General features: G+C 40.1%; 1 protein-coding gene across 3 annotated transcripts in view; it reads right to left on the bottom strand.

The window, feature by feature from the left end:
* Positions 1–23,259, bottom strand: part of SOS2 (SOS Ras/Rho guanine nucleotide exchange factor 2) — a 103,387-nt gene that overhangs the window by 57,634 nt on the left and 22,494 nt on the right. For all 3 annotated transcript variants that reach the window (XM_059057079.2, XM_067028489.1, XM_067028488.1), the window contains exons 2-4: positions 10,196–10,321; positions 7,446–7,577; positions 6,345–6,509 (exon numbers count right to left, since the gene is read on the bottom strand). In XM_059057079.2, the coding sequence (XP_058913062.1) occupies positions 6,345–6,509; positions 7,446–7,577; positions 10,196–10,321 (423 nt within the window). The remainder of the gene's footprint in view (positions 1–6,344; positions 6,510–7,445; positions 7,578–10,195; positions 10,322–23,259) is intronic.

Below are 23,259 nucleotides of genomic sequence, written 5' to 3'. Positions count from 1 at the left end.
TTCAGTTACTAGATAATAACTCCCTCAACATTTATCTCAGTATCTCTCTGGACCCTAGGCAAGTGTTACCAGAAGCTTGCTAGATATCTCTGTCTGACAAAGCTATACATGTACACTCTACTTCAGAATCACTAATCACAGCATCATCTCCTTGGCTTTCATAGCTAGAAAACTTGTCACTACCCTAGACTTAACACTTCTCCAACTTCCACACCAAATCAGTCCCCAAATCCTGTTAACTCCAACTCAGAAACAGCTCTTAAATCTCATCAGTTCCTTCTATTCTCCTGTCTAGAATGTCTTCTCCTACTTCTCTTTCCTTCCAACTCTCACATTTATTCATCTGATAAATCCCTAGCCATTTTCATCACTTAGCTAAAATATAATTATCTTTGTATACCTTTTCCCAGCTCTCCCTGAACTCTATCAAAATCTTTTCCATTGGCTTCAGTCCTCCATTAGCAATCCTCTCTCTTTTCTATATAAGCATCTAACTTATACTGACATTTCTAAGGATAAGAGCCATGATTTCATCTTAAAATCCACAGCATTTGATACACAGTAAATGCACAAAAGATACTTATTTAAAGAGCATATATGTAGGGCTTCCCTGGTGGCGCAGTGGTTAAGAATCCGTCTGCCAATGCAGGAGACACGGGTTCGAGCTCTGGTCCGGGAAGACCCCACATGCTGCAGAGCAACTAAGCCAGTGCGCCACAGCTACTGAGCCTGCGCACCACAACTATTGAAGCCTGCATGCCTAGAGCCCACACTGTGCAACAAGAGAAGCCACTGCAATGAGAAGCCCACGCACCACAACAAAGAGTAGCTCCTGCTCGCCGCAACTAGAGAAAGCCCACGTGCAGCAATGAAGACCCAACGCAGCCACAAATAAATAAATTTATATTTTTTAAAAAAAGAGCATATACGCATTTTATGTTTGTAAACTGTTAGACTTGTAATGAAAGGCTAAAGCCCAAGTGAGTTAAAGATCAGAATAAATGTTAGGACAATAAAAGCATTTTTCGGGTCATGTTCACAATAAGAATAATAAAGGAGAATTGGTTCTTGGAACAGATGGAGTAATATTACAACAAAATAAAAAATACAGAAGAACTCAACTTCTATAACATCTGGGCTCACAGAAATAAACTTCTTCAGAGCAGCTCAGTGCTCTCTTACTCTCTCTTGCCTTTCTTAAACATCGATTTTCCTCTTAAGCATGTATGTTCTATTTTTCCAGTCTGAATATTATTTTCCTTAATAGTGACAAGTATATTAGGGGTTGAGCTCTAAAATTCCTTCCTATGACCATCTAACTATTCTCAGCAATCTCTGATGTGCCAGAATACATCATAGAGTCAAATGCTGCTTTTATTTTTAAGTGTAGAAAAAAGGTTGGTTCTCAAGTTCTCTATCAAATTATACGACCTTATCTAGGAAATTACACAGATCCATAGAAAGCATTTATTTGAATAGTTTATTAAACAGATGGTTTGTGAGCTCTTGAAATAGTGATCACAGGAAATCAGTTTAGATTTACTAAGACCACACCATGTCACACTAATCTCATTAATCCATTCACATGACTAGTCCCACAAATAAAGTAATCTGTATCTTAGCTAAACCTAGGACAGTCTCTCATGACAAACTTGGAATCACAGTAGAAAAGGATGGGCAGGGGACTTCCCTGGTGATCCAGTGGTTAAGACTCTGCACTCCCAATGCAGGGAGCCCGGGTTCGATCCCTGGTCATGGAACTAGATCCAGCATGCCGCAACTAAGAGCCCCCATGTGGCAACAAAGATCCCGTGCGCTGCAAGTAAGACCTGGCTCAGCCAAATAAATAAATAAATGTTAAAAAAAAAAAAAAAAAGAAAGGGGTTTCCCTGGTGGCACAGTGGTTGGGAGTCCGCCTGTCAATGCAGGGGACATGGGTTCGTGTACCAGTCCGGGAGGATCCCACGTGCCGCGGAGCGGCTGGGCCCGTGAGCCATGGCCGCTGAGCCTGCGCATCCGGAGCCTGTGCTCCGCGGCAGAAGAGGCCACAGCAGTGCGAGGCCTACATACCGCAAAAAAAAAAAAAAAAAAAAAAGAAAAGAAAAAGAAAAGAAAAGGATGGGCAAACTACAGCCCATAGGCCACAGTGAGCCTACTGCCCTTTATGTAAATAAAGTTTTACTAGAACACAGTCCACACTCATTGGTTTATGGCTTCCTTTCTGCTACAAAGGCAAAGATGAGTAGTTCTAAGAAAGGTGTATAGCCTACAAAGCCTAAAATATTCAGCCACCCATCTGGTCCTTTACAGGTAAAGTTTGCTGACCCCTGAATTAGACAAAGAGGTAAAACAGTAGCTGACGAAAAGGCCATAGTGAAAAAAACTGGTAATTTATTAACCTGGAAGGATGCCTCTAATAACGTATGTGAGAAATCTCATCTCTTAAACTTTTCCAATATTTTTAACAAATAATTCCAACTAAAACCAAGTTTCTCAGACTGGAATATATTACAAAAAGCTGGTATGATATCTACAATGATGAATGACAAAATTCGATTTTTATAATATCTTGATATGCTAGAGCATAGTCTCAGTAACATTATGAAGTTTTATAGAGAAAAACTTGAGTTCAAACTTAGATGAAAAAAAATATCAACAGCACAAGCTGTAAGAAATCAAAGATATAAAAGTATCTCATGTGGAAAGTCCCAGGGAGCTGAGACATCTGCAAACTCATTAAGTAAACAGAGTGATATGTGTTCCCAAAAAAGTTAAGGCTGAAATTATAAAAGAACAGCATATAGAATAAAGGAGGTGAGCCTTTCATTGTACTCTGTGTTGGTCAGACCAAATCTAGACTGTTGTCTTTAGTTTTAGAAATCACAGTGTAAGAGCAATGCAATAATGAGATCTGAAAATCATGTCACAAAAAGATTGGTTTTCAAAGTATCAAAAGGTAAACATTTAGTACATGGAAAAAAGCTTTAAATAACAGAATGACTTATTCTGAAAAACAGTTTGGTCTTACATAATGTAGTCCAGAAGAGAGATTAGAATTAGTGAATGAAAGTTAATAGGAAATTCAGATGCAAACTATTGTACATAGTATGGATAAACAACAAGGTCATACTGTATAGGACAGGGAACTATTGATATATTCAATATCCTGTGATAAACCTGTGTGGATTTGGTCTCTTGTAATTTTGAAACTGTGTAATTGTTTAGAATTTAACTACTTTTGCCTTTAAAAAGAGTCATGGAAAAGGTAACTGACTCAGATATGGAATAAAGTCTCTCCTTCCCACAGTCCCTCAATAATCCTGTCCAAGGCCACTCTTTGAGGGCAGGGGGAGGGGAGGAATAGGGCAAATAAGGTAGGAATCCCTACATGAGGGTGTGAGGAAAACCTGAGGGGCCCTGTCTCAGCGTGCTAGCTCCTGAGAGGAGTAGGGAGGGTGTTTACTGGGGGGGCGGGGGCTCACAACCTGGCACAAGATGTTAGAGATCATTCGGAGTAAAGAGACTATCCATATGATAGGGCAGTTTGATTCAGGGTGCTGGAGCCCTAGTGGATAAGGAGGGTATTTGCATGGGAAGGTGGTCCAGCAGCAGCAGTGGTGCAACATGGGATTGTCAGAACTTGAGTGGAGTAAGGAGAATGTATACAAAGAAGAAGGGTTTCTATGCCAAAATAGGGTGCCTAAACCAGCGGGGGGAGAGAGGCCTGCTGGGAGACTGGTCACATACAGAAGGATTGATCAAATAAATAAATATATTAAGAAAAACAGGAGCCAGGTTTCTCAATATCAGATAAGGGAGTTACAAGTGTAAAAAGGGGAGGCTAAAATGAATCCTGTGGTATTGAATGTGGATTGAAGAGATCTGTGAACTTATATAAAGATAGATGAGAAATAAACATAGTTGTGTATGTATATATGTATACACATATATACACACACACACATACTCCCTAATTCTGCCCTCTAAGAGACCAGAGCAGTGACACTCCAATATCAATGAGCTCATCTAGCACCAAGATCTTGGTTTCTAAATACCATTCTCCACTAAAAGGAACCAGGACTTTTTTTTTTTTTTTTTTTTTTTTGCGGTATGCGGGCCTCTCACTGTTGTGGCCTCTCCCGTTGCAGAGCACAGGCTCCGGACGCACAGGCTCAGTGGCCATGGCTCACGGGCCCAGCCGCTCCACGGCATGTGGGATCTTCCCGGACCGGGGCACGAACCCGTGTCCCCTGCATCGGCAGGCGGACTCTCAACCACTGTGCCCCCAGGGATGCCCAGGAACCAGGATTTTTTTAGAAAACAATTCCAGGCTTGAGCAGCAGGTAAAGAACAAGTTGAACCTGGAGCATCTTGTGTCAAAAGAAAGTGTTCAAAGAATGACAGGGACAGAGAAGCCAAATTGAAGGAGTTCCCATTGGCCAAATCTGAGACAATCTGAATATTAAATAATAAAGTAACAGGTTATGTTCCACTGAATATGAATCAATGAGTCCATATTAAAATAAACAAAATAAATAAATTTAAAGTGTGATGAGGAACAAGATATTTACATAGCCTTAAAATATTCCACAAAATATTTATTAATTACAAAAGGGAAAGGAGTCCTTTAAAGTAGAGCAGCCTAGAGGACGAACCCTTAATCAAGTGATCAAAGTAACCATCACTAGTAATGGGATACAGTGAAATTGTATGTCATGTAAGAAAATGCAATGAGAAGAACTCCTATGATATTCCTGCCACAGATCCATAACCTAAATCTTATCAAGAGAAAACATCAGAAAAACTAAAGGAAGGGGCATTTTAAACATTAACAGGTATAATCCTTAAAAACGTCAAGGTCATAAAAGTTAAGGGAAGAATGAAGAACTGTTCCAGAATGAACAAGGAGAAAAAAGATACATGACTACTAGACACAACACATGATTCTGAACTGGATCATGTTGCTCTAAAGGACATCACCGGGACAAGTGGCAAAACTTGAATGGGGTCTAAGGATTACATAATATAATGTATCCACATTCATTTCCTGGATTTTCATTGTCATACCGTGGTTATACAGGAAAATGTTTTTGTTTGTAGGACACACTAACTATGTTGGCAACCTACTCTCAAGGGGTTTAGAGCACAGGGGAGTATTTTTATTGTAAATAAAAATAAAAACTTTTCTAAAAGTCTGAGCTAGAAACAAAGTTTAAAAAAAAGTAATCATTTTTTTCATTTTTTCAGAAGTCAAAATAGAAATAACAAGGAATTTCTACTATGAAATTTAAGTGAAAAATCATTTTTGAGACTACGGCATAGTACAATCACTCTCAATCATAACTGCATATCAGAATCACCTGTGATAGTTTCAAAAATTTTGAAAATACTGAGGCTTAGAGGCCCATCCCAGGCCAAGTAAATCAGCTCTGGGGGTGAATGCAGGCATCAGTATTCTCTACAAGCTTTCTGGTAATTCTGATGTGCAAAATGTAGAACCACTGGCATGTTCCAGGTCCTGGGGTAATTCACCCTTAGAGATCTAGTTCAGGTACCTTCTCTATGAAATGTTCCTGGTCCCGCCTATGCCAGAGTTAATCACTTTCTCCACCACCTTTGATTTATTTGTATAATAATTTTAATTACATTGTGCTGCAATTATTTGGTTATAATACTTTTATTTCCCACTAAAATAAACTCCTTCTAACACAGGGATTGCTGATTTGTTCACTGTTGTATTTTCAATGCTCAGGACAGTGACTGACACATAAGAGGTACTCAAAAATGTTGATTTTAAAAGTAAGAAAAAAAGGAGGGAAAGTGGAAAGGGAAGAAAAGGAGGAGAGAGGAAAATAAAGACTCAATTTCTTTCCTCAGTAGCTTACAGCCAGGAAGAAAGAAGGTAAGTAACAAAAAATTATCAAAAGGAAGTAACTTTGGCATGGCAAAGTCTTCTTCTCTCTACCTGTGCCCCAGTGACCCATGCTGTGAAATCAAAGCATGTTTTTCAAAATTACTTCTTAAATTTAAATGTATCTGAATATTCTGTATTTATTCTCTCTCTTAAAATACAAAACTCAAACTACTTTTCTTTAACTGGTTTGAGGCTTTGGATGTTTTTTCCTGTAGGTAAAAAATTCCTGCTGGGAAAAAAAGAGATTCTCATCGTGTCACATGCTAAAAAACCTGAAAATATCATTGTTAGTCTGTAAAGCCACCATTTTTCTGTCTTCCAACACCAGGAACTATAAAAATCACTAATATAATCATGTATTAAAAAAGAGGTATAAGTGACATATAGTCTCTATCATTCAGGTTAAGTTTAAATACCTTTTAACACTTACCTTATCTGCACACATTGACACTTTAATGTCCTGTTGGGATATTTCATAATGTCGGATATTAAAAACATAATTACCAGCCAATTTCAAAATATCAGCTGAGATATACTCTAGTACAGCCACAATATATAGTGACACATGGTAGTCCACTTTGTACCCTAAAACTTCCTGTGGAAAAAATAAACAATTTAATTCCAAAAAATGGCAGCACTGTCAAGTAGCAGTTAACACTTAAAAATTTTATTTAACATTCTTGCTTATAAAAAACTTTCTATAAACCAAATGTCTAAACTCAAAGGTACCACAGGATATAAAATGAGCTGTTGACTCAGTATCAGGGTTTCTTTTTCTCTCTCTCTTTTTTTAAGAGACACCTAATCTAACAAATCTGCCTTTAGTATCAAACAAGAAGAGATGATTGATTCTAAGATAGAAATCTTGGACTGGACTTCCCTGAAAACCTCTTGATACATTATCTGAAACCCATCTGACAAGTATCTGCTATCTTCAAGGATCTTGTTTTAATTAATATTCCCAAATTATAATGATTTCTACTAAGGGGAGGATGTGTCTATGTGTGTGTGTTGGGTGGGGGGATGGGGAGTCTTGAAATTGCTACCAAATGGTATTCAAATCCATGCACACCAATTATTTTCTATAGACTAAATAATATACCCTAGACAACTTTTCCAACATATAGAAAAATATCTGTGATAAATACAGATTAATTTAAAAACAGTTCTGAACTCACAGGAGCTTTTGCATTATATATTTTATTAATCAACAAAAAGCTGGAAGTCAATCAGGGGTAGCAATAATCATTAGAAGATGCCACAAAGATGCATTATTTCTTATCATTGACCTTTAATATTATTTGAAAAGCAATGTGACTTCATCAAAGCATACTTTTTTGTTTTTATACATATTAAGAAACATATATATGTATGTATATGTATAAACAAGTGTACACACATTCAAGTGCACATACACAATAAGACCATGCTATATAAATACACAAATACTATATAAAGTATTATTTGTTAAAAATAACCTCCCCAATGCTTTTTTGTGTCTGCTTTTTGTTTGTTTGCTTGTTTGTTCTACCTTCAATGAAGGATGGATTTTGTCCACAGGCAGTAAGAGAGGATTTCTTCGTTTTCGTTTCTCTATGGCAGACTGTGCATCAGCAATAGCCCATTTATCAATTGGATGAGGAAAGGTCTTTTGAACTCGTTCCTGTTCAGATCACAGCAGAACTACTGTTAATAGAAGTGCTCATAAACAGAAATTTCATACAAAATTAAACTTTATCATCATCCATAACACCAGCAGTTAATAGTAACATAGCATATTCTGATTCCTGCAATAAATGAAATTTTTTTGTTTAAAAAAAAAATCAACATGCTATCAAGATTCTTCCACATAATTCCCATGGGTGAGGAAAAAAGGTGAAGTTTAAACAGAAAGCTTTAAGTGTAAGCATAATTAAGATAAAATGGAAAAAGGAAAAAGTAATAATATTAGGGGAGATTAAAGCAAACATAAAATACTCTATCAGTGATTTTAAGGTCAAGGTTTCTAGGGTTAAAACTGTTTACCTAGCAGAAGTTAACTCATTATTAATAATTATTATGCTAATAATAATTATGCTAATCTCAGAGCTTTATAGAGAAGAATTTTAAAAGAAGAAATATTATGTACCTCTTACAGGATCAAGTGTGTGGCAGAGCTCAGAATGGTTTAAATAAATATATCTCTTGGCAAAAACAATCCAAGCCTTTTACATTACTATTTTGTTCATCTAATCTTAAATGTAACCAGTAATTGGCATGAATAATGAGAAGTGATGATAACTGAATGAAACTCCAATTTAGCAGGATTTCCTATTTTTAAAATTATATTCTCAGCTTCTAACATATTTAGCTTCTGAAAAGTATACTTTTATTATATTTACTTATGTCCAATTCTTACAGCTGAGAACAGGGAAACAAATGCTTTAATTCCCAGAGTCCCTGAAAATCTTTTTTGTGTGTGTGTGTGGTACGCGGGCCTCTCACTGTTGTGGCCTCTCCCGTTGCGGAGCACAGGCTCCGGACGCACAGGCTCAGCGGCCATGGCTCACAGGCCTAGCTGCTCTGTGGCATGTAGGATCTTCCCAGACTGGGGCACGAACCCGTGTCCCCTGCATTGGCAGGCGGACTCTCAACCACTGCACCACCAAGGAAGCCCCCCTGAAAATCTTAATAGATCTATTACTCCAAATTAAGATTATCCTTTACATTGGAAGTTGTTGCCTTGTTATAGAAACAATCTTCAAAAGAAATGTGATATAAACAGTATAATGCTAAAGTAACTTTTAAAAGCTATACTGATGGATATTTCTAAAAATCTAGAAATACTCCCATGTAACTGAGCCAAAACAAATATTTCAGCACTGAATTACACACGATCTTTTAGAGGTATATATATGTACATATATTTTTTAATCAATAAGTAAAATGTTTATTCTATACTAGTCCTTTATTGAGGTAATATTTATATGCAGTAAAATGCACAGATCTTAAGTGTACCATTGAATGAGTTTTGAAAAAATGCTTACACCTGTGTAACCATCACCCTAATCAAGATTACAGAAAATTTCTATCATCTTAATCTCACCCTTCATAGGCAGCCACCATCCTGATTTCTATCACCATTACTTTTAGCTATTTCTGATTTTCATGTAACTGGAATCATATAATACATACTCTCTGGGGTATGTCTCATTTTGCTGTATATGATATCTGTGGATTGTAGCTATGTTATTGCATATATCAATAGTTCATTCTTTCATTTTATAATACTACTAAGTATTATTCCATTTTATGAATCTATCACAATTTGTTTTCCCATTCTCTTGTAGATGGCAACTTTAGTTGTTTCTAATTTTTGCCTATTATGAATAAAACTGCTTGGATATTCATGTATAAGTCTCTTTGTAAAGATATATTTCCATTTCTCTAGGGTTAAATACCCAGGGGTAAAATTGCTGGGTCATAAGCTAGATATATATTTAATTATAAGAAACTGCCAAACAATTTTCCAAAGTACTTTTGCCGTTTTATACTCCCACTAGCAATGTATGAGTTCTAGTTGCTCTACATCTCATCAATATTCCATGCTATCAGTCTTTAATTTTATCCCTTTTAGTGGGTGTGAAATAGTATCTCATCATAGCTTTAATCTCTATTTCCCTGATGAATTATGAGCTTGAGTACCTTTTCATATGCTTATTGGCCATAAGTATATCTTCTTTTATGAAGTGTCTGTTCAAGATTTTTGCCCACTTGGGTGAGCAGGGTATCTTTTTATTACTGACTTGTAGGAGTTTTTGTTTGTTTGTTTGTTTTAACATATCCTGGATACAAGCCCTTTGTAAGGAATACATATTGAAACATTTTCTCCTAGTCTGTGACTTATATGTTTTTTGTTTTCACATCAATTTTATTCTTTGATATTTACAGTGTTTTGAGTCCTCTGCAAAAAACCATTCTTTAACACCAGCTTATAGTCTCCTGCATTTCTTCTAGAAACTTTACAGTTTCAGCATTTATGTTTAAGACTATGATATATCTTGAACTAATTTTTGTGTGAGATAGGTTTCAAGGGTTTTTCCCACCATAAATTTATCCAGTTGTTTTAGCACTTTTTTTGCTGAAAAACTTCCCTCTTTCAGAATGAACTGACCATTTATCCCCCATTATGATTTCAACGTTTTTAGCTTCCATAATAATTTAGAATGATATAGATTTAGATATAAAAATCAATTTGCACAGTGGTTCAATGACTTTTTGAAATAACAAAATAATTTTTACCTCCACATCTTGAACAGTCCTTGGTTGGGCCATGCATAATTTATTAAGCAGCTGAAAAATCAGCTCTTCAATATAATAGAGAGACTCTTCATTAGCTGAGAGATTGGGATGTACTTGCTCCTGAACCTTTAAAAAAAAAGTTCTCAATTTAAGTACAGGCAAAATGATATTTATTAAACAAAACTCAGAATCTTATATATAATTTATAGTATTTTACCAGAATGGTTACTCAAATACAGATATAAAACACAAAAAATGAAGAAAAACTGTATCTGTTGGTCTCTGTAAACCTTTCTTAACTCAGAGTAGTGGTTCTTAATCTTTTCTAGACTCTGAAAATCAGCTGAAAGCTACTGGCCCCTCTCATCCTTACCACCAAAAAAGCATATGCACATAAAATATTCTACACAATTTTAAAGGAAGCATGGATACCCTGAAGTTAATTACTAAACCTACTATGTACCAAGATCCCAATCAGGGAAGATATCAATCACTCTCACAAAAGTCCTGAGGCTGCTAAATTTCTGTGATAAGAGGAGAGGCAGCCATCCGTGATAACCTGTACATGGTTTGGGTTTTGCCCTTCCTGTGACAATTATAATCCTAATGGCTTCTCTCCCCTTTGAGTAGGGCTACTGCAGTGCCTCAGTGGCTTGCCTACAAGCATCAATGGATTACATGTGACAGTGAAGCCCAGGTGCTGGGGGTGGGGTGGAGGAAGCTGTCGGCTGCATGTAGGCCGGTGGTGGAGCTGCAGGCACAATCTGCCCTGTCCCTGCTTCCCCACTGAGGTCGGGCAGAGGTGCCCTGCTCCAAGCTGCATTTTCCCTTCCCCAGAAACAATGCCATTCTTGCTCCCATTCCTACACATCCCCCTCTGGCTCAGGTGAAAGCCATGCCACTCTGTTTACAGATTAAAAGTTCAGGTGCTTTTGGCCACTGGTCTTGAATCTGCCCTCTCTTTCCAGTGGTGAGATCCCACTCCAGAGGTGTTTTCTGAGAAAGGTAGTTGGGGCTGGTGGCTATCACTGAAAAGTGACGCCAGTGCTGTACCGCCTAAGTGAGTCAGATGCTGCTCTGCAGGCTGGGCATGGTATCAACCAACCCCTCTCCCAGGTAGGCAAGGCACAGGTCCCTCTTCACTTGGCCTGTCGACTCCATTACAAAAGCATTTTCCTACAGTTCAAAAGCAAGCCACCCCCACCACCTGTCCTTGTCCAAAGGGCAGAGCACTTTAGTGAGATCTACTTTGTACATCTCTAGCAATAGTTAAGTCCCTGACATTGGGGCCAAATTCTTATTTTGAGACATACATATCCATCTGGCCTTCCCCAGCTGTTCCTCCCAAATCTACTTTCGCTTCAGATCTAGGCCGGGTACCAAATAGAAGACTTTCTGATCATCAGCTACTGCTTGAAGCCTGTTTTCTACAAGGACTCCAAAGGCTGAAGTCTTCCAGGGCACAACATAAGGACAAATTCTCATCAGATAAACGTAGCCTCAGGGAGCTTTCCTTTGTTAGTGTCTTCCTCAGACCATGTTTTCCCATTATATTCCTCTGACCCCCTTTTCAGTCAACAGGTGAAGTTCTCCCAGCCCACAGAGGCAGTAACATCATCTTTTGCGCCTCCTCCTCTCCTCTGGCCATCTTGGAAAGCAAAATATTATTTTTTAGCCCAGGCTTCACAGCCACTCTTCATGGGCAGCCCCCATCTGGACTCCAGACCCTGGCCTAGGTGAAGTCAGAGGCTTTCTGACAGATTTCTGAATGGATATTACAGGGATGGAAGGGCTCCCCAACCTGCTGCAGGGAATAGCCTGAGAAGACATGTGTCTGGAATCTTAATATTTTGGCACATGGCTATGTCCATTTTAAGATCTCTGGTGGGTCTGAGATATTTAGGTGTGGATTAAAGGGACAAGGAGTCTTTTTCTTAGCTAAAGTTTTCAAATACTGTTTTGAACTGTGACAGCTACTCTTTATTGCCAGCCCTTCTGGGCATCTCACCACCACACCATCTTCTTCTCTAGTATTAACAGTTATCTCTGGTCTCAGAAGCCTACCTTCAGTTCCGAGCTATCCCAAGTAACTGACTTGCCTTGGTATTGGCTGCAACCTTCTGTTAGAACCACACAGGTTCCACCCTCACCTGGCCAGCCTGGTTACTTGGGCCAGTGGGTGCCAAGTGACCCTTCCAAGGAACAGGTGTTGATGACTTCAGCATTCAGGGACCCTTTGTGTTCCCCCTTACCTAGAACCCTTAGACTACTCCTTCTATTCTCTTCTCCCTGGAAGCCTCTTTCCAAGAGCCCTATTTTTTAGAGCTGAACTGCACAGATTATAGCTGCTATCATACTTGGTCAAGGAAGAGAGAAAGAAGGCTCTCAGGCATGAACTTTCAACTTCTCTCAAGCCAAACCAGTTTAAAATTAAAACTCTAGCAGAAGGAACTGGATTTCCATTTTCTCATGTCTACCTGTCTTCCTCCTATACTCTAAAGTTACCTATTTCTATCAAAATAGAAGGGAAGGAGATGCATGCCTAGCAATACTTCCCCCCTCCTCCCCCATGCCCTTCTTTGAAGGCCTCAGCTCAGCTGTTCAGGCCACATCTCTCCTCCCCAAGCTCTTCTCGCTCAGCTTGGTGTCCAGCATCCTGAATATTCCTCAGCAGATTCATCTTGTGGGCTCAGATTCTAGGTTCTCAGTTGAAGGCAAGGACCCAGATTCTCTGGCTCCCTGCAGGCACCACAGGGACACTTAGGGAGAGGAGGCTGGCTGGGGGCCTAGGAATGTATGTGCCTGTCTGCCTCCCTGGCAGGCTGGTGAAGGGTGCAAGGCTCAGTGCACTGAACCACAGGAAAGGCTCACAACCAGTAGTATCTTCCAGGTAGGACTATCCTGGAAATAAGTGCGTGTGAGATGGAGAAATTGCTCAGAGAAGGTTTCTTCCACAGCTGTTGTAGGATTGCACATTTTAGACCAATCTTGTCCAGTATTTTTCCTGTCTTAACTTTTGTATTTTTTTGTTAAGCCAACAAGCCAAGAATTTGGCCCTATGGGGATCCATGTGGTAGGCAATAGCCGCTCTTTGGCCAAGGCCTTCAGAAAGGATTCGGTCATCCCATTGTCTGTTTCCTAGCCTCACACCCAGGTGAAGACCATGGGGAGGGAAGAATTTTGAGGTCAGTACAAACCAAGTAAGTCTGTAAATTAAAGCTGTTAGTTTTCCTCTGGGAGGGCATTTTGCATCAGGCCTGGGCTATGTGCAGAATCGAACCTGGCTGTGAGTTAGCATAAGCACCATTTGGGGTTCCCTGGTGGCGCAGTGGTGAGGAATCCGCCTGCCAATGCAGGGGACACGGGTTCGAGCCCTGGTCAGGGAAGACCTCACATGCTGTGGAGCAACTAAGCCTGTGCACCACAACTACTGAGTCTGCACTCTAGAGCCCACAAGCCACAACTACTGAGCCCACATACCACAACTACTGAAACCCACATGCCTAGAGCCCGTGTTCCACAACGAGAAGCCCCTGCAATGAGAAGTCTGCGCACTTGCAAAAGAGAGTAGCCCCCACTCGCCGCCACTAGAGAAAGCTGCGCACAGCAACGAAGAACCAAAGCAGCCAAAAATAAATTAAAAAAAAAAAAAAGAATAGGCACCATTAAATTTGGGGCCCAGAACACTGGGAGAAAGGATTGTGTAGTACGTCATAAAGGTCTTCAGTATGTCTGGGCCCACCTCACTACTTCTGGGCCAGCCTGACTGCTGATGTCCACATTAGCACACACTTGAACTCCTATGCTGAACTCTAGCCCTGCTCCCCTATGTAGGTCAGATGTTTGACTTCTGGGTTTAGGAAGAGAAAATTCCCATGCCGAGAACCCTCAGGCCCTGGAGTTGGGTATTGGCTCTTTTAGCCAGCTTTTGTGGGAACTGTCTTTGACTGAACCACTAAAGAAGCAAAGGGGGTATGTATGAGGTTCCAGCTACCCAAGACAGACCAGATGTCCCTCAAAAACAGCTTGGTTTCCCAGCTACAAACTCTACGAAAGTGAATCAAACCTTTTTCCTCACATTTTTCTATCCAAATTTATTTGCTTTTAAGAACTATAAACTTCTGGCTATTGTTTTTCTTGTTCTTGGGGCCCCTGGGTAGACAGACACAGCTTGATGATTTCAGAGCAGATACAGGCCAAGAAACCAAGGCACTGAGTGCTGAGTCCAAACAAATGATACTTATATACACATCCAAATTTGAAGAGAAAATGTGCTTCTTTAGGTTTCAAACACTGTAACAGATATAAAGCAAAAATAAAAACCTGCTGCAAAGTTAATAAATAAATAAAATAAACCTACTAGAAGTCTATGAACACTAGGTCAAGAACCCTAGCAACAGAGGTATCCCTGAATAATCATACTACTTTATATGTTACAGAGGTGCTCTGTGAAGTAGGTGCTAGTCAGATTTCTTTTACAATGGTATATGCTGCTTTTTGTTGCCACACAGCTGTGCTGAGCCTCTTTTGTTGTTAAATTTCTTTTGTTTTTTGTTTTTTGTTTTGGCCTCACTGCATAGCATGTGGAATTTAGCACCCCACCAGGGATCAAACCTGCACCCCCTGCAGGGGAAGCAGGGAGTCTTAGCCACTGCACTGCCAGGTAAGTCCCTGCTGTTTAATTCCTTTTTTTTTATTTGTAAATATTCACTTTTATGTTTTAATTTTTTATGACTTGTCAGCTTTTCCCTGGGGAGATGTTTAACTATCATTTGCTGTTTTGTATTGCAGGGCCTTATTCACTTGATTAATTTTTTTTTCTTTTTTTTAACATCTTTATTGGAGTATAACTGTTTTTACAATGGTGTGTTAGTTTCTGCTTTACAACAAAGTAAATCAGTTATACATATACATATGTTACCATATCTCTTCCCTCTTGCGTCTCCCTCCCTCCCACCCTCCCTATCCCACCCCTCTAGGTGGTCACAAAGCACCGAGCTGATCGCTCTGTGCTATGCGGCTGCTTCCCACTAGCTATCTATTTTATATTTGGTAGTGTATATATGTCCATGCCACTCTCTCACTTCGTCACAACTTACCCTTCCCCCTCTCCATATCCTCAAGTCCATGCTCTAGTAGGTCTGTGTTTTATTCTCGTCCTACCCCTAGTCTCTTCATGACATTTTTTTTCTTAGATTCCATATATATGTATTAGCATACTGTATTTGTTTTTCACCTTCTGACTTACTTCACTCTGTATGACAGACTCAAGGTCTATCCACCTCATTACAAATAACTCAATTTCATTTCTTTTTATGGCTGAGTAATATTCCATTGTATATATGTGCCACATCTTCTTTATCCATTCATCTGTTGATGGACACTTAGGTTGCTTCCATGTCCTGGCTATTGTAAATAGAGCTGCAATGAACATTTTGGTACATGACTCTTTTTTTCTTTTTTTTTTGTGGTAAGTGGGCTTCTCACTCTTGTGGCCTCTCCCGTTGCGGGCACAGGCTCCAGATGCACAGGCTCAGCGGCCATAGCTCACGGGCCTAGCTGCTCCATGGCACATGGGATCCTCCCGGACCAGGGCACGAACCCGTGTCCCCTGCATCGGCAGGCAGATTGTCAACCACTGCGCCACCAGGGAAGCCCCATGACTCTTTTTGAATTATGGTTTTCTCAGGGTATATGCCCAGTAGTGGGATTGCTGGGTCATATGGAATTTCTATTTGTAGTTTTTGAAGGAAACTCCATACTGTTCTCCATAGTGGCTGTATCAATTTACATCCCCACCAACAGTGCAAGAGGGTTCCCTTTTCTCCACACCCTCTCCAGCATTTATTGTTTCTAGATTTTTATTTATTTTTTTATTATTATTTTTTGTGTGTGTGTGTGGTATTGCGGCCTCTCCCGCTGTGGAGCACAGGCTCCGGACGCGCAGGCTCAGCGGCCGTGGCTCACGGGCCCAGCGGCTCCGCGGCATGTGGGATCTTCCCAACCCAGGGCACGAACTCGTGTCCCCTGCATCGGCAGGCAGACTCTCAACCACTGCGCCACGAGGGAAGCCTGTTTCTAGATTTTTTGATGATGGCCATTCTGACTGGTGTGAGATGATATCTCATTGTAGTTTTGATTTTCTCTAATGATTAATGATGTTGAGCATTCTTTCATGTGTTTGTTGGCAATCTGTATATCTTCTTTGGAGAAATGTCTATTTAGGTCTTCTGTCCATTTTTAGATTGGGTTGTTTTTTTGATATTGAGCTGCAAGAGCTGCTTGTAAATTTTGGAGATTAATCTTTTGTCAGCTGTTTCATTTGCAAATATTTTCTCCCATTCTGAGGGTTGTCTTTTGGTCTTGTTTATGGTATCCTTTGCTGTGCAAAAGCTTTTAAGTTTCATTAGGTCCCATTTGTTTATTTTTGTTCTTATTTCCATTTCTCTAGAAGGTGGGTCAAAAAGGATCTTGCTGTGATTTATGTCATAGAGTGTTCTGCCTATGTTTTCCTCTAAGGGTTTCAGAGTATCTGGACTTACATTTAGGTCTTTAACCCATTTTGAGTTTATTTTTGTGTATGGTGTTAGGGAGTGTTCTAATTTCATACTTTTACATGTAGCTGTCCAGTTTTCCCAGCACAACTTATTGAAGAGGCTGTCTTTTCTCCACTGTATATTCTTGCCTCCTTTATCAAAGATAAGGTGACCATATGTATGTAGGTTTATCTCTGGGCTTTCTATCCTGTTCCATTGATCTATATTTCTGTTTTTGTGCCAGTACTATACTGTCTTGATTACTATAGCTTTGTAGCATAGTCTGAAGTCAGGGAGCCTGATTCCTCCAGCTCCATTTTTCGTTCTCAAGATTGCTTTGACTATTTGGGGTCTTTTGTGTTTCCATACAAATTGTGAAATGTTTTGTTCTACTTCTGTAAAAAATGCCATTGGTAGTTTGATAGGGATTGCATTGAATCTGTAGATTACTTTGGGTAGTATAGTCATTTTCACAATGTTGATTCTTCCAATCCAAGAACATGGTATATCTCTCCATCTATTTGTATCACCTTTAATTTCTTTCATCAGTGTATTATAATTTTCTGCATACAGGTCTTTGGTCTCCTTAGGTAGGTTTATTCCTAGATATTTTATTCTTTTTGTTGCAATGGTAAAGAGGAGTGTTTTCTTAATCTCACACTCAGATTTTTCATCATTAGTGTATAAGAATGCCAGAGAATTCTGTGCATTAATTTTGTATCCTGCTACTTTACCAAATTCATTGATTAGCTCTAGTAGTTTTCTGGTAGCATCCTTAGGATTCTCTATGTATAGTATCATGTCATCTGCAAACAGTCACAGCTTTACTTCTTCTTTTCCAATTTGGATTCCTTTTACTTCTTTTTCTTCTCTGATTGCTGTGGCTAGAACTTCCAAAACTATGTGGAGTAAGAGTGGGGAGAGTGGGCAACCTTGTCTTGCTCCTGATTTTAGTGGAACTGGTTTCAGTTTTTCACCATTGAGAACGATGCTGGCTGTGGGTTTGTCATATATGGCCTTTATTTTGTTGAGGAAAGTTCCCTCTATGCCTACTTTCTGCAGGGTTTTTATCATAAATGGGTGTTGAATTTTGTCAAAAGCTTTCTCTGCATCTATTGAGATGATCATATGGTTTTTCTCCTTCAGTTTGTTGATATGGTGTATCACGTTGATTGATTTGCGTATTTTTTGTTGTTGTTACGCGGGCCTCTCACTGTTGTGGCCTCTCCCGTTGCAGAGCACAGGCTCCGGACGAGCAGGCTCAGCAGCCATGGCTCACAGGCCCAGCCGCTCCACCGCATGTGGGATCTTCCTGGACCAGGGCACAAACCCGTGTCCCCTGTGTCAGCAGGCAGACTCTCAACCACTGCGCCACCAGGGAAGCCCTGATTTGCGTATATTAACGAATCCTTGCATTCCTGGGATAAACCCCACTTGATCATGGTGTATGATCCTTTTAATGTGCTGTTGGATTCTGTTTGCTAATATTTTGTTAAGGATATTTGCATCTATGTTCATCAGTGATATTGGCCTGTAGTTTTCTTTCTTTGTGATGTCTTTGTCTGTTTTTGGTATCAGGGTGATGGTGGCCTCATAGAATGAGTTTGGGAGTGTTCCTCCTTCTGCTATCTTTTGGAAGAGTTTGAGAAGGATAGGTGCTAGCTCTTCTCTAAATGTTTGATAGTAATCGCCTGTGAAGCCATCTAGTCCTGGGCTTTTGTTTGTTGGAAGATTTTTAATCAGTTTCAATTTCAGTGCTTGTGATTGGTTTGTTCATATTTTCTATTTCTTCCTGGTTCAGTCGTGGCAGGTTGTGCCTTTCTAAGAATTTGTCCATTTCTTCCAGGTTGTCCATTTCATTGGCATACAGTTGCTTGTAGTAATCTCTCATAATCTTTTGTATTTCTGCAGTGTCCGTTGTTACGTCTCCTTTTTCATTTCTATTGATTTGAGTCTACTCCCTTTTTTTCTTGATGAGTCTGGCTAATGGTTTATCAATTTTGCTTATCTTCTCAAAGAACCAGCTTTTAGTTTTATTGATCTTTGCTATTGTTTCCTTCATTTCTTTTTCATTTATTTCTGATCTGATCTTTATGATTTCTTTCCTCCTCCTAACTTTGGGGGGTTTTTTTGTTCTTCTTTCTCTAATTGCTTTAGGTGCAAAGTTAGGTTGTTTATTCGAGATGTTTCCTGTTTCTTAAGGTATGATTGTATTGCTATAAACTTCCCTCTTAGAACTGCTTTTGCTGTATCCCATAGGTTTTGGGTCGTCATGTCTCCATTGTCATTTGTTTCTAAGCACTTTTTGACTTCCTCTTTGATTTCTTCAGTGATCACTTCGTTATTAAGTAGTGCATTGTTTAGCCTCCATGTGTTTGTATTTTTTACAGATCTTTTCCTGTAATTGATATCTAGTCTCATAGCGTTGTGATTGGAAAAGATACTTCATACGATTTCAATGTTCTTAAATTTAGCAAGGCTAGATTTGTGACCCAAGATATGATCTATCCTGGAGAATGTTCCATGAGCACTTGAGAAAAATGTGTATTCTGTTGTTTTTGGATCGAATGTCCTATAAATATCAATTAAATCCATCTTCTGTAATGTATCATTTAAAACTTGTGTTTCCTTATTTATTTTCATTTTGGATGATCTGTCCATTGGTGAAAGTGGGGTGTTAAAGTCCCCGACTATAACTGTGTTACTGTCAATTTCCCCTTTTATGGCTGTTAGTATTTGCCTTATGTATTGAGGTGCTCTTATGTTGGGTGCATAAATATTTACAATTGTTATATCTTCTTCATGGATCAATACCTTGATCATTATGTAGTGCCCTTCTTTGTCTCTTGTAATAGTTTTCATTTTAAAGTCCATTTTGTCTGATATGAGAATTGCTACTCCAGCTTTCTTCTGATTTCCATTTGCATGGAATATCTTTTTCCATCCCCTCACTTTCAGTCTGTATATCTCCCTAGTTCTGAAGTGGGTCTCTTGTAGACTGCATATATATGGGTCTTGTTTTTGTATCCATTCAGCCAGTCTGTGTCTTTTGGTGGGAGCATTTAATCCATTTACATTTAAGGTAATTATCGATATGTATGTTCCTATTCCCATTTACTTGTTTTGGGTTTGTTCTTGTAGGTCTTTTCATTCTCTTGTGTTTCTTGCCTAGAGAAGTTCCTTTAGCATTTGTTGTAAAGCTTGTTTGGTGGTGCTGAACTCTCTCAGCTTTTGCTTGTCTGTAAAGATTTTAATTTCTCCATCAAATCTGAATGAGATCCTTGCTGGGTAGAGTAATCTTGGTTGTAGGTTTTTCTCCTTCATCACTTAAATATGTCCTGCCACTCCCTTCTGGCTTGCAGAGTTTCTGCTGAAAGATCAGCTGTTAACCTCATGGGGATTCCCTTGTGTGTTATTTGTTGTTTTTCCCATGCTGCTTTTTTTTTTTTTTTTTTTTTTTTTTTTTTTTTTTGTGGTATGCGGGCCTCTCACTGCTGTGGCCTCTCCCATCGCGGAGCACAGGCTCCGGACGCGCAGGCCCAGCGGCCATGGCTCACGGGCTCAGCCGCTCCGCGGCATGTGGGATCTTCCCGGACCAGGGCACGAACCCGTGACCCCTGCATCGGCAGGCGGACTCTCAACCACTGCGCCACCAGGGAAGCCCTCCCCATGCTGCTTTTAATATGTTTTCTTTGTATTTAATTTTTGAGAGTTTGATTAATATGTGTCTTGGCGTGTTTCTCTTTGGATCTATCCTGTATGGGGCTCTGTGCTTCCTGAACTTGATTGACTCTCCTTTCCCATATTAGGGAAGTTTTCAACTATAATCTCTTCAAATATTTTCTCAGTCCCTTTCTTTTTCTCTTCTTCTTCTGGGACCCCTATAATTTGAATGTTGGTGCGTTTAATGTTGTCCCAGAGGTCTCTGAGACTGTTCTCAGTTCTTTTCATTCTTTTTTCTTTATTCTGCTCTGCAGTAGTTATTTCCACTATTTTATCTTCCAGGTCACTTATCCGTTCTTCTGCCTCAGTTATTCTGCTATTGATCCCATCTAGAGTACTTTCAATTTCATTTATTGTGTTGCTCATCATTGCTTCCTTCCTCTTTATTTCTTCTAGGTCCTTGTTAAATGTTTCTTGCATTTTGTCTATTCTATTTCCAAGATTTTGGATCATCTTTACTCTCATTATCCTGAATTCTTTCTCAGGTAGACTGCCTATTTCCTCTTCATTTGTTAGATCTGGTGGGTTTTTACCTTGCTCCTTCATCTGCTGTGTGTTTTTCTGTCTTTTCATTTTGCTTACTGTGTTTGGGGTCTCCTTTTTGCAGGCTGCAGGTTCGTAGTTCCCATTGTTTTTGGTGTCTGTGCCCAGTGGCTAAGGTTGGTTACAGTGGGTTGAGTACGTTTCCTGTTTGGGGGGACTAGTGCCTGTGTTCTGGTGGATGAGGCTGGATCTTGTCTTTCTGGTGGGCAGGTCCACATCTGGTGGTGTGTTGTGGCATGTTGGTAGCCTTATTATGATTTTAGGCAGTCTCTCTGCTAATGGATGGGGCTGTAGTCCTGTCTTGCTATTTGTTGGGCATAGGGTGTCCAGCACTGTTCGTTGCTGGTCGTTGAGTGAAGCTGGGTCTTGGTGTTGAGAGGGAGATCTCTGTGAGATTTTCTCCTTTTGATATTACATGGAGCTGGGAGATCTCTTGTGGATCAGTGTCCTGAAGTTGGTTCTCCCACCTCAGAGACACAGCCCTGACGCCTGGCTGGGGCACCAAGAGCCTTTAATTCACGTGGCTCAGAATAAAAGGGAGAAAAAATAGAAATGAAAGAAAGAAAGGAAGGAAGGAAGGAAGGAAGGAAGAAAGGAAGGAAGCAAGAAAGGAAGGAAGGAAGGAAGAAAGAAATGAAGGAAGGAAAAAAGGAAGGAAGAAATGAAGGAAGGAAGGAAGCAAGGAAGGAAGAAAGAAAGGAATAAAAGAAGGAAGGAAGAAAACAAGAAAGGAATGAAGGAAAGAAAAAAGGAAGAAATGGAGGAAGAAAGGAAGGTAGGAAGGAAGAAAGGAAGGACGAAAGGAAGGAAGGAAGAGAGGAAGAAAGGGAGGAAGAAAGGAAGGGAGGAAGGAAGGAAGGAAGAGAGGAAGGAAGGGAGGAAGGAAGGGAGGAAGATGGGAAGAAAGGAGGGAAGAAAGAAAGGAAGGAAGAGAGAGAAAGAAAGAAAGAATAGATAAAATAAAGTAGGGGAAAATAGTTATTAAAATAAAAAATTATTATTAAGAAGAAAAATTTTATTTAAAAAAACAAAAACGGTTCAGTCAGAACCCTAGGACAAATGGTGAAAGCAAAGCTATACAGACAAAATCTCACACAGCAGCACACACATGCACACACAAAAAGAGAAAAAGGGGAAAATAATAATATATCTTGCTCCCAAAGTCCACCTCCTCAACTTGGGATAATTCACTTTCTATTCAGGTATTCCTCAGATGCAGGGCACTTCAAGCTGATTGTGGAGCTTTAATCCGCTGCTTCTGAGGGTACTGGGAGAGACCTCCCCCTCTCCTCTTTGTTCGCACAGCTCCTGGTGTTCAGCTTTGACTTGGCCCCAGCTCTGCGCGCAGGTCGTCCGAGGGCGTCTGCTCTTCGCTCACACAGGACAGGGTTAAAGAAGCAGCTGATTAGGGGGCTCTGGCTCACTCAGGCCAGGGGAAGGGAGGGGTACGGATGCGGGGCGAGCCCACAGTGGCAGAGGCCGGCGTGATGCTGCACCAGTCCAAGGCGCACCGCACGTTCTCCCGGGGAAGTTGTCCCTGGATCCCAGGACCCTGGCAGTTGCGGGCTGCACAGATTCCCGGGAGGGGCAGTGTGGAGAGTGACCTGTGCTCGCACACAGGCTTCTTGGAGGCGGTAGCAGCAGCCCTAGCATCCCACGCCCGTCTCTGGTGTCCACGTTGATAGCCGCAGCTCGCGCCTGTTTCTGGAGCTCCTTCACGTGGCGCGCTTAATCCCCTCTCCTCGTGCCCCAGGAAGCAAAGAGGGAATAAAAGGTCTTTTCCCTCTACGGCAGCTCCAGACTTCTCCCAGACTCCCTCCCGGCTAGCCATGGTGCAATAACCCCTTCAGTCTGTGTTCATGCCACCAACCCCCTTAATTTCTTAAAATTAGAATCTAGTAATCTATCCTAAAAAATAATCCAGTCAAACTGAATATGAGGAAAAAGAAGGTAAAAAATAGTGCCTAGCATTATAGTAGGTGTCATGTAAATATCCGTTGGAAGAATGATTACGAGAAAAGTATTGTTCTAATGCATGGTATTAGGAGGATATCAATGCCTACTGACATAATAAGAAAAAAATTTAAATAGCCTCATAGTTATTTTGGAAAACTGATGCAGTAGTTAAAAATCTTCCCACAAAGAACACAGCATTAAGTTGACCACTTCATCTAAATTCTCAAAATTTAGCATAAAATTGTTCATTATAGCCTCTTGCATTTTTAAGTTCATAGAAACTTCAGTGAAGTCTTTCTTTCATTA

This window comes from Kogia breviceps, chromosome 3, assembly GCF_026419965.1.
Source record: "Kogia breviceps isolate mKogBre1 chromosome 3, mKogBre1 haplotype 1, whole genome shotgun sequence".
In the NCBI taxonomy this organism is placed as follows: Eukaryota; Metazoa; Chordata; class Mammalia; order Artiodactyla; family Physeteridae; genus Kogia; species Kogia breviceps.
This window is presented reverse-complemented; position numbering and strand designations above follow the sequence as displayed.